The 13,016-nt window shown below is 44.3% G+C and overlaps 2 protein-coding genes across 2 annotated transcripts in view; both read right to left on the bottom strand.

The window, feature by feature from the left end:
- Positions 1-7,509, bottom strand: part of USP3 (ubiquitin specific peptidase 3) — a 64,963-nt gene extending 57,454 nt beyond the window's left edge. Inside the window, exon 1 of the mRNA XM_024200584.3 lies at positions 7,351-7,509. Coding sequence (XP_024056352.1) covers positions 7,351-7,441 — 91 coding nt within the window. The 5' untranslated portion in view covers positions 7,442-7,509. The remainder of the gene's footprint in view (positions 1-7,350) is intronic.
- A 4,013-nt stretch (positions 7,510-11,522) lies between these two features.
- LOC112107043 (kunitz-type U19-barytoxin-Tl1a-like) overlaps positions 11,523-13,016 on the bottom strand; it is a 23,070-nt gene continuing 21,576 nt past the window's right edge. Inside the window, exon 6 of the mRNA XM_026648243.2 lies at positions 11,523-12,294. Within this exon, the coding sequence (XP_026504028.1) occupies positions 12,228-12,294 (67 nt within the window). The 3' untranslated portion in view covers positions 11,523-12,227. The remainder of the gene's footprint in view (positions 12,295-13,016) is intronic.

Below are 13,016 nucleotides of genomic sequence, written 5' to 3' on the forward strand. Positions count from 1 at the left end.
TTTACAAACTATTTAAGACTGCTGAGTGATAAGCGTACTCACCTATCATATCATTTATAAAACAAAATAAAATCCCCACTTACAAGCAAGGAAATTACAAAAGGACACCAAGGCTTACGCTGCCCCCATAGTAAGTAAATTATCAATATCAAGTATAAAGTAATGCATATTCCATCACAACACAAAAGCCTCTACTCTGATCTAAATGAAAATAGTTTCCCCTAGTAATCTCAGAACATAAACAAAACACAAAACTCTTAGCTGGTTTCCAGAACTGAGGGAGTTGGTTTTGGAAACCACTCAGCATTTGCTTTAGGGGGGAGAGGGAAGTCATTTGTTTGTTTTGTTTTTCTAAATATTTTTTTGCACAGATGAAAGAAGATAAATAAATGGGAAGTGAAATGGCATCAGATTACTAAAATTAAATGATTTGTATCGGCCAAGTTAACCATGGCTCCCAAGGCCTAACCTACCTTCATTCCAAATACTGGTAAAGAAGGTTAAAACTGCTTGAACCAAGTGTAAGACCCAAGCCTTGGACTCACACTGTACAGTTCCGCTGCTCCTGCCTAAACCACTAGACCACAACGCCTTTCAACTGAGTTACTGAACCTAGCTAAACCTTAACTACCCCATCTAAAAAACAGACTAATAATACTTTGCAATTACCTAGTGCTTTTCCACCATCTTGAAGGGTGCAGGGAAGGTGGGCGAGCTTTATTAGCCTAATTATAATTAGACAACTGTAATTAAATTGATTCCAGTCTGCATGATTCACTGTGCTGTAGTGGTGAGCTCTGTATCTGTCACCTCAGGTGAGGATGGCATCAGCCACAAGCTTTGCAAGTCATCTATATTTCTATATCAATGGTTCTCAACCAGGGGTACACATACCCTTGGGGGTATGCAGAACTTTTCCAGGGGGTACATCAACTCATCTAGATATTTGTCTAGTTTTACAAAAAGCTATATAACAAGCACTAGTGAAGTCAGTAAAAACTAAAATTTCATACAATGACTTGTTTATACTGCCTCAATTTATATACTTCTGCTAAACCTCCCTGTCCACATTTCTTCCTACCCCAAGGGGGCATTTGGAAACATCCAGCAGAAAGATTTTTAACTAGATCCTGGAATTTTTTTTTACTTTTCAGAAGTTGCCCGGGTGAATTCAGATATATACAAGTATTCTTCACTGCCATGTTCTCTTTCCAGAAAACTTCCCTGACATAGAAACACATCTAGTGTCCAAATAAAAGCAGCACCTTTAACATCTATTCCCTGAAGACGGTCTCATGCAATGGCCCACGTTAAAAATCTGTTTCATGTTTTGTGGTGCAATATGATTTTTTTGGGCAGACTGAGGTAGTACAAACAAACTTCATAGAGAAGTCATTTCAAAATATATTAATTTCAAATAGTTAGTATTTACTCAATGTAATCCAACAAGACATAGTTCTAAATATTTGCAAACATTAAGTTCTCTTTTTGAAATTGGAAAAGGAATCAAAATCAACATTATATTGGGAGTGTGGGGTTGCCACATTAAATATAAAAGAATTATTCCCCCTCCATAAAGAACATGCCTGATGTGCTGAGACTGGAACTCTGATCCTTCAGCTCTAAAAACAAAAGTCTCTACTACTAGCGCAGAAGGAAGATCTCTGCTAACCAATACCTCTAAAAATTCCTTACTTTCTTTCTAGGCTGAACTAGCCAATAGAGGGCAACCTGCTGACAGATATGTAGGGACTGTCCATCCATTAAACATCTAAAAATTTCCATTTGGTTTAATGGAAGCAAGACTGGGTCCAAAACTAAAGAGCACAAAACATTAATGAGCTTTGCTTAATTAGAGCCTATTTTCTTCAGATACAGCTGGCACATGAGCTTTTAAGGAGATTTTATCAATATACAAAGTTTGAAAGGTTATTATCAAGCTATTCTTGAGCTGAAGGAACCAAAGAAACACTAGATTAAAAAAAAAAAAAAAAATCTATTGTGCTTTGAAATTTGATTTAAGTGACCTTTAACTCAAACAAGTCTAAAAATGTTTTTGCAAAGAAGTTCTCTCCTTTAATTTCAGAGTAAGGCTAGTAATTTTTAGGCCAAACCAATTTTCTAAGGCAAAGTTATAGAAGAAAAAAAACAGAAAAATGGGACTTGGTTGCAACCCTAATCCCACAAACAAATCTCCATGCACACAGACTCATTCTCACAATGTCACTGAATTCAATGAGACTCTATGGGGGCATAAAGGCCTGGGGCCATCTCAATCTGACTGAAGAATTAGGGTCTTAATATGGAATAGGTTCTTTATATATGATTCAGTGGGTTTTTTTCCTATTCTAGGAAGAATTAAAGGAAATTAGGAACTTTGCTCTCTCCTTATGAACTATGGCAGAGACTAGTACTGATGAGGATGGAGAAGAAAGGAGGAGGAGCTGAGCTGAGAAGCTTCAAGTCTGTGTACATGTACTTTTAGAGCATATTTGTCTTGGCACGGCTTACTACAGTCCAAGATTGCAATGCCAAAAAACACAGTGTGGCAGGATGCTGCTACCTATCCAAATGAATAGAGAACAGTGTAACTGGTTTATGTAAGGAAAAACATAACCAGCAGTCAGTCAGACCCAATAAACTCCTAGCCCTGAAAATTCTCCCACTTGCATTGATAGCATTTGGGCTCTCATATATAAATGAAATAATTAATGACAGTTTGGAAGACAGCAGATTAGCAATGCCATTTTGTAAAGTTATTTTAATTGGGTAGAAAAAGAGTCTCATATTTCAGCATTTGGATTTCCACACTAATCATATTTCAGTAGGCCAAAATTATTTACCCAAGCTCTCTCTCTCTCTTCTACTTTTTAAAATCCAACAGACATCTGGGGACAGCACAATATGAGGCTCTGAGCAAATGTTAGTTACAGCTTTTACTGCATCACAAGCTACCATGCAAAGATAACACAAGTTCCAAGCAAATATATTGAACTTCTGCAGGATATACAGTTCTACAGCAAAAGGAATCCTTCAATATTTCATAAAAACAACCATGTGTGTTATTTTAAAAACCAGGTATTCAGCTGATAGTGATCTGAAGTATTGGAGGTTTTAAGCATACTTGAAGTGCAACAATTTCCTCTTACAAGTACTGAATATTTAAGCAGAGACAATCCTAGCTGTCATGAGTTTTTCTAGAGGAACATTTTGCAATTTCACACTGCACAAAGCATCAATTCGTCTTCTCCATGCCAAAAAAGTTGGCAAGACCCTTCAAGCTTGCACAGGTCTGCTTGGAAGTGTGCTGTGATAGGTGAGATATGGTTGGCTGCGGTTGCACGAATGAGTATGTGAAAAGGTGATAGGAAAATACCATAGCTGAGCTGTTGAGAATCCTTTTTTTAATTACATGGTTTGCACAAGAGTCCTGAGAGCGTGGCATGTCATAAATTTAACTGGTTTTGCCTGGGATTATTGCCAACATCCTAAACCATCAGAAATTACAGAAAATAAAATGCATGGAAACATTTAGCTCTAATTGGAAGTAGCAGAAATCTGCAAACAATATTTCATGTGACAGTACTGATTAGAAGGGATTTTCAGCATGTTTCTGCACAATTTCTGCCTTTCCTAGTGATTTATCTCATCTCTTCCTTTCATGTTCTTTCACAAGACCCATTGACCCATTGCTCTAAGCAATTAAAAAAAAATCTTTAAGATAGACACCCACAGGGAAGTTCTCACAATGCATTGTGTGTTGTCAATTTATTTAGATTGCAAACTCCACAAAGCAAGGAACGTGCTGCCTTTTGTATTTCATCCTGCACAGAACACGCTACCAGGTTTCAAATAATAATCTGGGGGGATGGGGCTTGCTATGTTTTAAAGGGTGGAATTTGCACTCTCCAGTTTCTGAACTATACTGCCATGTTATTTGTGCTGATTAAAGTTCTAGGTGTTGTCTAGAAATGGGCACGGGCCCTTATTCTTTGATTTGGAGCAAAAGACTTCAGATTTGGCTGAGTGTGCTCACAAATACTGCCTTTTATTATTCTCACAGTTCGCCATCATCAATCAAGAGACCACCAAAGGAATCTTGACTGTTAGCTTGAAAGGGACTGTTAACTTCAAAGGCCAATACACCTCTTCAGTCTGGTGCACGCCTTCCCCCAACCACCCTATCTCTGATAATGTTATTTTTCAAACGTCAGCTGTGTAGTGCAAATAGCATTGTTATATTATTGCACTTCTCATGAAAATGTTTTGAGATGTCTCCGCATTATACAATGAAGTGCCATTGCTATCAAGACTCTTTTGGGGGATAAAAAAAGTATTCAATCCGTGTGCATCAATCAATCTAACATTTAGAGGGCCTTTGAATCCAGGGTACCTGAAACAGTCCAAACTCTAAGTCACTTCTTATATTAAGGACCCACTCTCCAAGGTATTCCAGAATGTTTTGTTGTCACTGGTGGGTCATATGGCAGCCAAAGTATTCCCTATATATCAGTATCTTCATTCTCCTTTTCAGAGGAAGGTCAGCTAACTCAGAATGGGACAGATCACACATTCTTTGGAGATACTTTTGGGCCACGTTAGAGGTCGGAGAAACTGTGGAATTTCAGGATAAAAGGAGGGAAGACAATTACCTGGCTAAATATTTTTCTCCAATTTAGGACAACAAAAGACAAATAAAGAAATCCCCCATTTATCCAGCCTTATCCAGTCCCAGTAAGTCTTGACAACTTATGAAATTATACAGAAGCCATTTTCTTTTTGAATGGTATATTACCATTTAGCAGAACAAGCAAAGAATAAGATTCCTGCTAATGGGGTTCACTTCTTAGGCGACAAAGAACAAAAACAGAGGTGACAATGAGGAGTAATTGAAGTTTTATTCTCTCATTTTTGAAGGAACAAAAACATCTATCACAGTCCTACCTAAAACAGCTGAGAACGGTGGTACATGGCACAGAAATTCTGCCATGGGCAAATCTCCATATAAAAGAGTCATCAGAGTTCTTAGGGAAAATTGGGATCCATTACCACCCACCACAAGTTGACTTCTGTGGGCATCATTCAAAGTGCTACTGTCACTGAAATGATGGCAGATAAGAAAGAGTATCCTGTGCACCACTGCAGAGATCATGTAACACTAACAAATAATAGCCTATCAAGATAGGCAGCCCGCAAGGGAAATGTCACTCAGACTACTAAATATGGACTAGAGTAGTTTCATCTAGCAATCCTGTGAAGGGACTGAAGAATTCAATTAAGGAGAGTTATGAGCAATTTGTCTCTCCTGTAATTGATAACTGGTTTATGTTTTTACTGAATGTTTTAAATTTAGTGTACTAGCTATAAATGTTTCTTTATCCACTTGTTAGGAATTAATACTGTACTTCTGATTTACCTGTCCAAATAATTTATATGGGATTTTGTTATTGTTTCTAGGTTTTATTAAAAAACATGAAACTAGTGGGAGTGCGCTCCTGGATATAGCACCATTATAAATCTAGTCAGTTTCTCAAAGAGTTTAACTCCCTCCCACCTCCTCCCAACTGTAATAAATCAGTTCAGCATCCAGCACAGTCTCTTCCCATAAGTGCTAGCTTGGTGAACATCCACTTGCCTGACAAAGGAAAATTCGTTCTAATCGCTGAACTTCTTTCCTCAGAAAACAGCATGTCTATCAATCAAACTTCATCTTTCTGTATGAAATGAGGCTTTCCACAACATTTACGTTTTCATGTTTTCTAGAAGACTGGCTGTTTTTTTAGTTAAACAGTTGCATTAACAGCTTAGTATATTTTCAGCTTTGGTAATGTTATCTTTCTGGTGTTCTTTGAAGGGTAAACCTTAGTGCCTTATGTCAGCACCATGAGGTGACAGATGCAACCATAAGGGCTGGATTTCCAGGTAAAGAAATATACAGAAATGAACAAGTTTTCCTTTATGCACTCTCCCTCTCTAACCATTACTCTGCATCATTCCACTGAAAAACAAACTCTCGTGTAAAAGCAAAAGCTCTAAAGAGTAAAATTACTGGTTTTACCAAAGAAAGCAGCAGAACTACCCCACCTTGGCTCCAGGAAATGCCAATCATAGAAGAACTCAAGCAAGCTGCAGAATTGGCCCACACTAAAGCATCTATGCAATAGGACAAAAAATAAACAGCATTCCCACATTAAAGGAAACAACTGAAAACTTAATTAACATTTCATTGTTCCATGGACTAATATCTCAAATGACGCTTCCCCCCACCATTGCCCATAGACACAGTAAGGTGGGGGGGGGAGGGCATCTTATTGTTACAAACGCGCCTATTGCTACGTATACTAAATGTACTAGGGTTTCTTTTTTACAATGAATACAGAGAAGAATGTAAGCTAAAATGACAGCTACCATCAGAGATCTTCTGTTTGAAAAACTAGCAATAATTATGGTGTCATTAACTAGTTGAATTTAGAGCAGCTTGGGCAGAGCAACCCTTCAAGGGGAAAGCTTTGAACAAACAATATCCGGACACAGATGGTACTGAAGAAATAATACAAATGTCATGGATACATATTTGTGTTATTAAGTCAACGTGCAGAGCCTGGTGTTGACTCCTACACATTCCTCCTGCACCATCCGTCTAGAATGTGTAAATAACACAGTTATGTCTTATTCCCAGCACCCCAGTGCTCCCATCCAAACCCCATCGTGCAAAACCCTGGACAAATAAAAATGTTTTAAAAATAAAGACAAAGCTTCTCAGGCTAAGCAGCTACTTTTACACTGATCCTGGGAGATTCACAGGCCCCTTTCTCCACATACCCTGGGCTAGGCTTCCCCGGGATAGAGACGAGCGTGCTGCTCCTCGCGCAAACAAAGGGGGCTAAGAACAGAAAACCTGGAATTCCTTGGCAGGAGAAGCAGCCATAAGCCGGGGGGGGAGAGAGAGACAGTCTCCCCGCCCGGCTCATGAGCTCAGCCTGCTAGACCCTGCCCGTCCCAGAGCCCGCACAAAGCTCTGCAGGGAAGGACCTGTGCAGCCGGGACCCCCCGAGCAAGGCCTGAGGGGTGCGTGTGGCGGGGGAGCAGTTTAACGCCCCGCGAGGAGCTGCCCCGCTGGGGGAGGGGAGCTTGAGCCGGGCACCGGCTCTCCAGGGGTCCGCGCTCCCGCCCCGGCCCAGGCGGCAGCGGGGAACAATGGGGCCCCCGGCGCCCCCTCCCTGGAGCCAGCCCGGCCCGCGTTGGGGAGGCGGCTCCCGGGCTCCCTCCCGAGGCCGGACTGGGTCGGCGGGCGCCGCCTAGGCCGCGGGGCCCGGGGCCTGCCGTGCGAGCCGCGCCGGGGACACTCACCGCTGCAGCACCAGGAGGAGGGCGAGCCCTGCGGGAACCGGGCCGAGGCGGGCGCGATGCAGACGCTGGAGCCAAGGTGCGGGCACTCCATGGCACAGGCGAGCGGCTCCTCACAGCAACTGCGCCCCGCTCACAACAGCCATCTTAGAGCCAGCGCCGCGATCCGCCAGCCGGGCCTTCCGCGCCGCCCTCCCGTCCGCGCGCCGCGATCCGCCCGCCGGGCTTTCCGCGCCGCCCTGCCGCGATCCGCCCTCTGCACCTCCCACCCGTCCACTCCGTTGCGATCCAGCCGCCGGGTCTTCCGCGCTGCCCTCCCGTCCGCGGTCCGCTCGCTGGCCGTTTCGCGCTGTCCTCCCGTCCGCCCCGCCACGATCCGCCTGCCGGGCCTTCTGCCCGCCCTGCTGCGATCCGCCCTCCGCGCCTCCCTCCCGTCCGCTCCGTTGCGATCCACCCGCCGGACCTTCCGCGCTGCCCTCCCATCCGCAGTCCGCCCGCTGGCCCTTTCGCCCTGTCCTCCAGTCCGCCCCGCCGCGATCCACCCGCCGGCCCTTCCGCTCTTCCCTCCCGTCCGAACAGCCTTTGGGGAGGAGTTTCTTCCAAGCTCCGCCCATACAATAAGCTCCGCCCAGATTCTTTGAAAGGTGGGGGACTGCTGCCAACACCTGGCTATTGGGGTGGGGTAGGGTTGCCTGGTGACCGTTTTCCACTACAGCGTCCGGTCACATCTAATGACCGGACACTAAAAGTCTGGTTACTGTGGGCTGGGGGGGAAGTGGCAGCCTGTTGCCCGGCCCTGAAGCGGCGGCTCCTGCAGCAGCACGCATGCAGCGGCTCGGGCCACAGGTTGCCCCTTTGAGGAGCACGGTTCACAAGCCTGTGGCAGAGGACAGTGTAGGAGCCCATGGCAAGCAGAGTAAGGGGCTCCCAGCGGGCATGAAATGTGCCCCAGGAGGGAAGGCTGCCCTGCCAGCCAGCGCTTCCCCTGGCCATGCTCTCAGGCACACCTAGCTCACTGCCGTGGGAGTCGTGAGCCAAGTGATGGTTTCAGGGATGCTGGTACAGGCTGTGGTGTGTACCAGCTGTTCCCCAGCCTGGCTCGTCAGAGAGTCATCATCATGGTTTAGGGCCAGAAGGGCCCATCAGATCATCTAGTCTGATATGTATATCACATGCCACTAAGCCTGCCGAGCAGCTGCACATTAAACCCAACAACCAAAATTAGACCAAAATATTACAGCCCACTATTATGTGCCACAAGCAGAGAATAGGTGAGACCGAGGTACCCCCATGCCCAAGGACCGTACAATGCCAGGGAAACAATTAATAGAGAGAGACCCAGATATTCCCAGCAAGTGTACTGCATGCCCGCGCTGCAGAGCAGGGCCGGCTCCAGGGTTTTGGCCGCCCCAAGCAGCCAAAAAAAACAAAACAAAAAAAAAGCCGCAATCGCGATCTGCGGCAATTCGGCAGGAGGTCCTTCGCTCCGAGCGGGACCGTCCGCCGAATTGCCGCCGAATACCTGGACGTGCCACCCCTCTCCAGTGCCTGGAGCCGGCCCTGCTGCAGAGGAAGGTGAAAAATCTCCAAGGTCTCTGCCAATCAGCTGAGGGGAAATTCCTTCCCAACCCAATATAGAATCGTAGAACTAGAAGGGACCTTGAGAGGTCATCTAGTCCAGTCCCCTGTCCAGTCATCTAGTCCAGCACTCATAGCAGGACTAAGTACTATTTTGACCAGTGGTGAGCAACCTGTGGCCCATCAGGATAATCTGATTGCGGGCCGTGAGACATTTTGCTGACGTTGACCGTCCGCAGGCATGGCCCCCCGCAGCTCCCAGTGGCCGCGCTTCGCCGTTCCCAGGCAATGGGCGCTGTGGGAAGCGGTGACCAGCACGTCCTTGCAGCCCGCCGCTCCCATTGGCCGGGAACGGCGAACCGTGGCCACAGGGAGCTGCGGGGAGCTGGGCCTGCGGATGGTCAATGTCAGCGAAACATCTCGCGGCCCACAATCAGATTACCCTGATGGACCGCGAGATGCATTGATCTAGACCATTCCTGACAGGTGTTTGTCTAACCTGCTCTTAAAAATCTCCAATGATGGTGATGCCACAACCTCCCTAGGCAATTTATTCCAGTGCTTAACCACCCTGACAGTTAGGAAGTTTTTCCTAATACAGACGCCCCCGGGTTACGCAAACCCGATTTACGCAAATCCACACTTATGGAAAAAGTTCCATAAGCTAGAAATAGGGGGGTTTTGAAGTGTTTTTTTTTGCCTAATGGTCGGGTATACATTTCCAACTTACGCAAAATTCAAGTTACCAAGGCGTTTTGGAACAGAATGCTTGCGTAAGTCGGGTAGCATCTGTATCCAACCTAAACCTCCCTTGCTGCAATTTAAGCCCATTGCTTCTTGTCCTATCCTCAGAGGTTAAGAAAAACAAATTTTTCTCCCTCCTCCTTGTAACAACATATGGCAATCAGTTAGATCCTGATCATGTGAGCAAGAACCAGCCAGCCATGCACCTGAGAACATGCTCTGTACCACCTGAGCTCTGGCCCACTCAACCCATCTCTGGCCCACCTCTGCAGTGGCCATCTGAAATGCTATAGCATGAGCTTTAGAAACATGAGACATAAACCAGAAGAGAGTCCAAGGGCTGTTGAGCTTTGTCCCCTACCATCACAAGCAACCCGTCATACAACTGCACTCATAAATTTGTCTAGCTCTCTTTTTCTTCCAACATAGGTAAATTGTAGTATTGACAGGTCCTGAATATGGAACACAGCTCTTGTTTTGTAGGTGTAATTAGTTCTATATATTAACAACATGGGTCACTTTTTTAGATCAATGAGAGAAAGGAAGTAGATGCCTTGGCTTTAAGACCTTCACTTGGTTATATGGTAGGAAGCTGTCACCGTCTCCTTGGATGCAGAAGGACATAGCTGTCAAATGACTGATATACAGGAGCCCAGGAGTTTCAGCCTGTATCAAGCGGAAGAGATCTCATGGTGAAATAGGTTATTATATGGTATCCAGTGCTAACAGATTTCAGCTGGATGCAATACAGTGGTGGAGGGTCTGATTGCTGATGGGGCCAAGGAAGCTTTAAGAGAAGGGATGAGGTACATCAGAGAATGGAAAGAAAGCAGAAGTAAATAAGAATAAGATTTTTTTAATCAAAATTATGTTTTTTCCTTAATCTCATTCTCTGAAATGGCTGAACTCTTTTTGTTGAAGCTTTCCAAAAAATTCAGCCTGAAAATGTTCAGCCCAAATGGTTATAGTTTGGCAAAGTTATAAGCCACTAAAAACAGGGTCTTATAAGGGACAGTATTGGGTAACCTTAACTACCAACTTTACCTGAAGTAGCAGTCCCCTATCCAATATTAGGTGGTATCATCTTGGCCTCTAACGTCCACATGCACTCAGCCCCCATGCATTTACTATAGCTCTGGACATTTAAAAGTAAGCATGAAGCAGACTAAATGAAATTTGTATGTAGTGAGACAGAAGTTATTCAAGCCATCTCTTATTTATGATGGTACAGCCCATGGTGCTTGCTTACTCTGAGATCTGTTCACAGGAATATGTCTTGTGAATATTTTTCTATTTTTGAAAAAGTGCAGTGTGTTAATTTACATTAGAGATAAGAAGGTGATGCTTCTTCTGTACCTTCTGGGGACTGTTCTCTTGCTGCAAATATATTTGCCTTACACTTTAAAGAAAAACAGTTATTTGACTTAGAATTTGGCTTCTTTAACATAAAGGAAGCAAACTTCCTGTTTCTGTAACATAAAGGTCACAATTAAGTGATAAGAAATAGTGCAGGCAGGCAGGCAAACAACATAGAAGGCCATAATTTAATGGTTCAGCAATCTGACAGCTTATATTATATCAATACAAGTGTACTACAGAAAAAAAAAAACCAGTAGACTTTCTACAGTAACATGCAACACTGAGCATTGTAATAATGGGGGCAGTACAGATCAGAGGATTGCCTGTTGCATTCCAGTATTAGAGGGGTAGCCGTGTTAGTCTGGATCCGTAAAAAGCGACAAAAAGTCCTGTGGCACCTTATAGACTAACAGACCTATTGGAGCATAAGCTTTCGTGGGTGAATACCCACATCTGACAAAGTGGGTATTCACCCACAAAAGCTTATGCTCCAATAGGTCTGTTAGTCTATAAGGTGCCATAGGACGCTTTGTCGCTTGTTGCATTCCAGTACTTCTGAGCCTTGCATTCCTTTGCTCTCTCATTTTTGGCTGCATTCTCCATTGCACATGGACAATTGGCACAGGTACAGCAGGTGACTTAAGTGTTACAGCACCATTTAATAATGCAGATGATTTTGGAACTACCATCTCAGTAAAGATTCTCTGATGAGGAGTTTGGAAAGCATCTCATACAGCGCACTACTGAGCCACAAGAAGTCTTGGGAGAACATTGTCTTGCTAATTAGCATTAATGGAAATTCTGCATGTGCCTGAAGCGGGGAGAACAGACTCACTAAAAGCACATATGGTCCAGTTACCCACAACATCATAAACAATTTAGACTAAGCTCTGTGGAGTTATTCTTCATTTCCAGCTGTGTAGCTAAAAGCAGGATTTAGTTCAGAGATACAGTATTTTGAGTTAAGTTAGCACTAGTGCACCCTGACACTAAGCTATGGGATTTCTTACATATGTCCCTCAAATGGGATGAGAGCTCTCCCATACACTGGTCCGGATGAATAGGATGTATAAATCCCAGTACGCATTTTATAGGTTCTTTAGAAAGTATAAACAATATTTCATATAACAAAACCATATGATACAAATCAAGGAATTCACTGCATTAATCCAAGGAAATAAGAAGGTTTTTCTTTCTGGTTAGTACATTTCCATATTAGCTAGGGGTTTATTTTGCTTCTTTTCTCTGGTTGAATATTTCTTCACTCTGGACAATTAAGAGAGAGAGAGAGATTAAATTAGCGCAACCGTTCCATTGTAGGTTCATTCTCTTTTCCAAACAATGCATATGTTTAACACTGTCCCCTATTTGTCACATTGTTTTACACAAGCCAACAGAAACCTATCCGGCTCCCCTTGAAATCAAGAGGGGTTGTCATTAACTTTGATAGCACCATCATTTGGCCTGCTCTACCTCTTATAACAAGTATGCGAGGCTGAGAGTGTTATGCCAATAGCACACTCAGGGGTCAGGAGTCAGTTAATGGAGATGTTTACAGGTAAAATAAGTACACTGGGGATGAATGTGGGCTAAAGATATAACGCTGCTGCAAAACTCTTGTTTTTCCAGCTTCTTCTATATTTTATTTTGAAGAACCAAAACAAAGTAAATTAAGTCTGATTTGTTTTTTTAAAAAAAGCAAGCTTGAATGTGGATCTTGGTATGAATCAAATGCTTGAACTCTAGCCAGGGCCGGCTCTAGGCACCAGCAAAACAAGCTGGTGCTTGGGACGGCACATTTTTAGGGGCGGCATGGCCGGCGCCAGAATGCCGCCCCTAAAAATGTGCCCTGGCCGCCCTAGCTCACCTCCGCTGCCGCTCGCGCGCCGCTACTCGCCCTCCCTCCCAGGCTTGAGAGCCTGGGAGGGAGGGGGAGAAGCAGCGCCCGCACCGCGGCCACTCGGAGTCTCCCCCTCCCTCCCAGGCTC

This window comes from Terrapene carolina, unplaced genomic scaffold (genome assembly GCF_002925995.2).
Source record: "Terrapene carolina triunguis isolate 2854851 unplaced genomic scaffold, T_m_triunguis-2.0 Scaffold67, whole genome shotgun sequence".
Lineage (NCBI taxonomy): Eukaryota > Metazoa > Chordata > Testudines > Emydidae > Terrapene > Terrapene triunguis.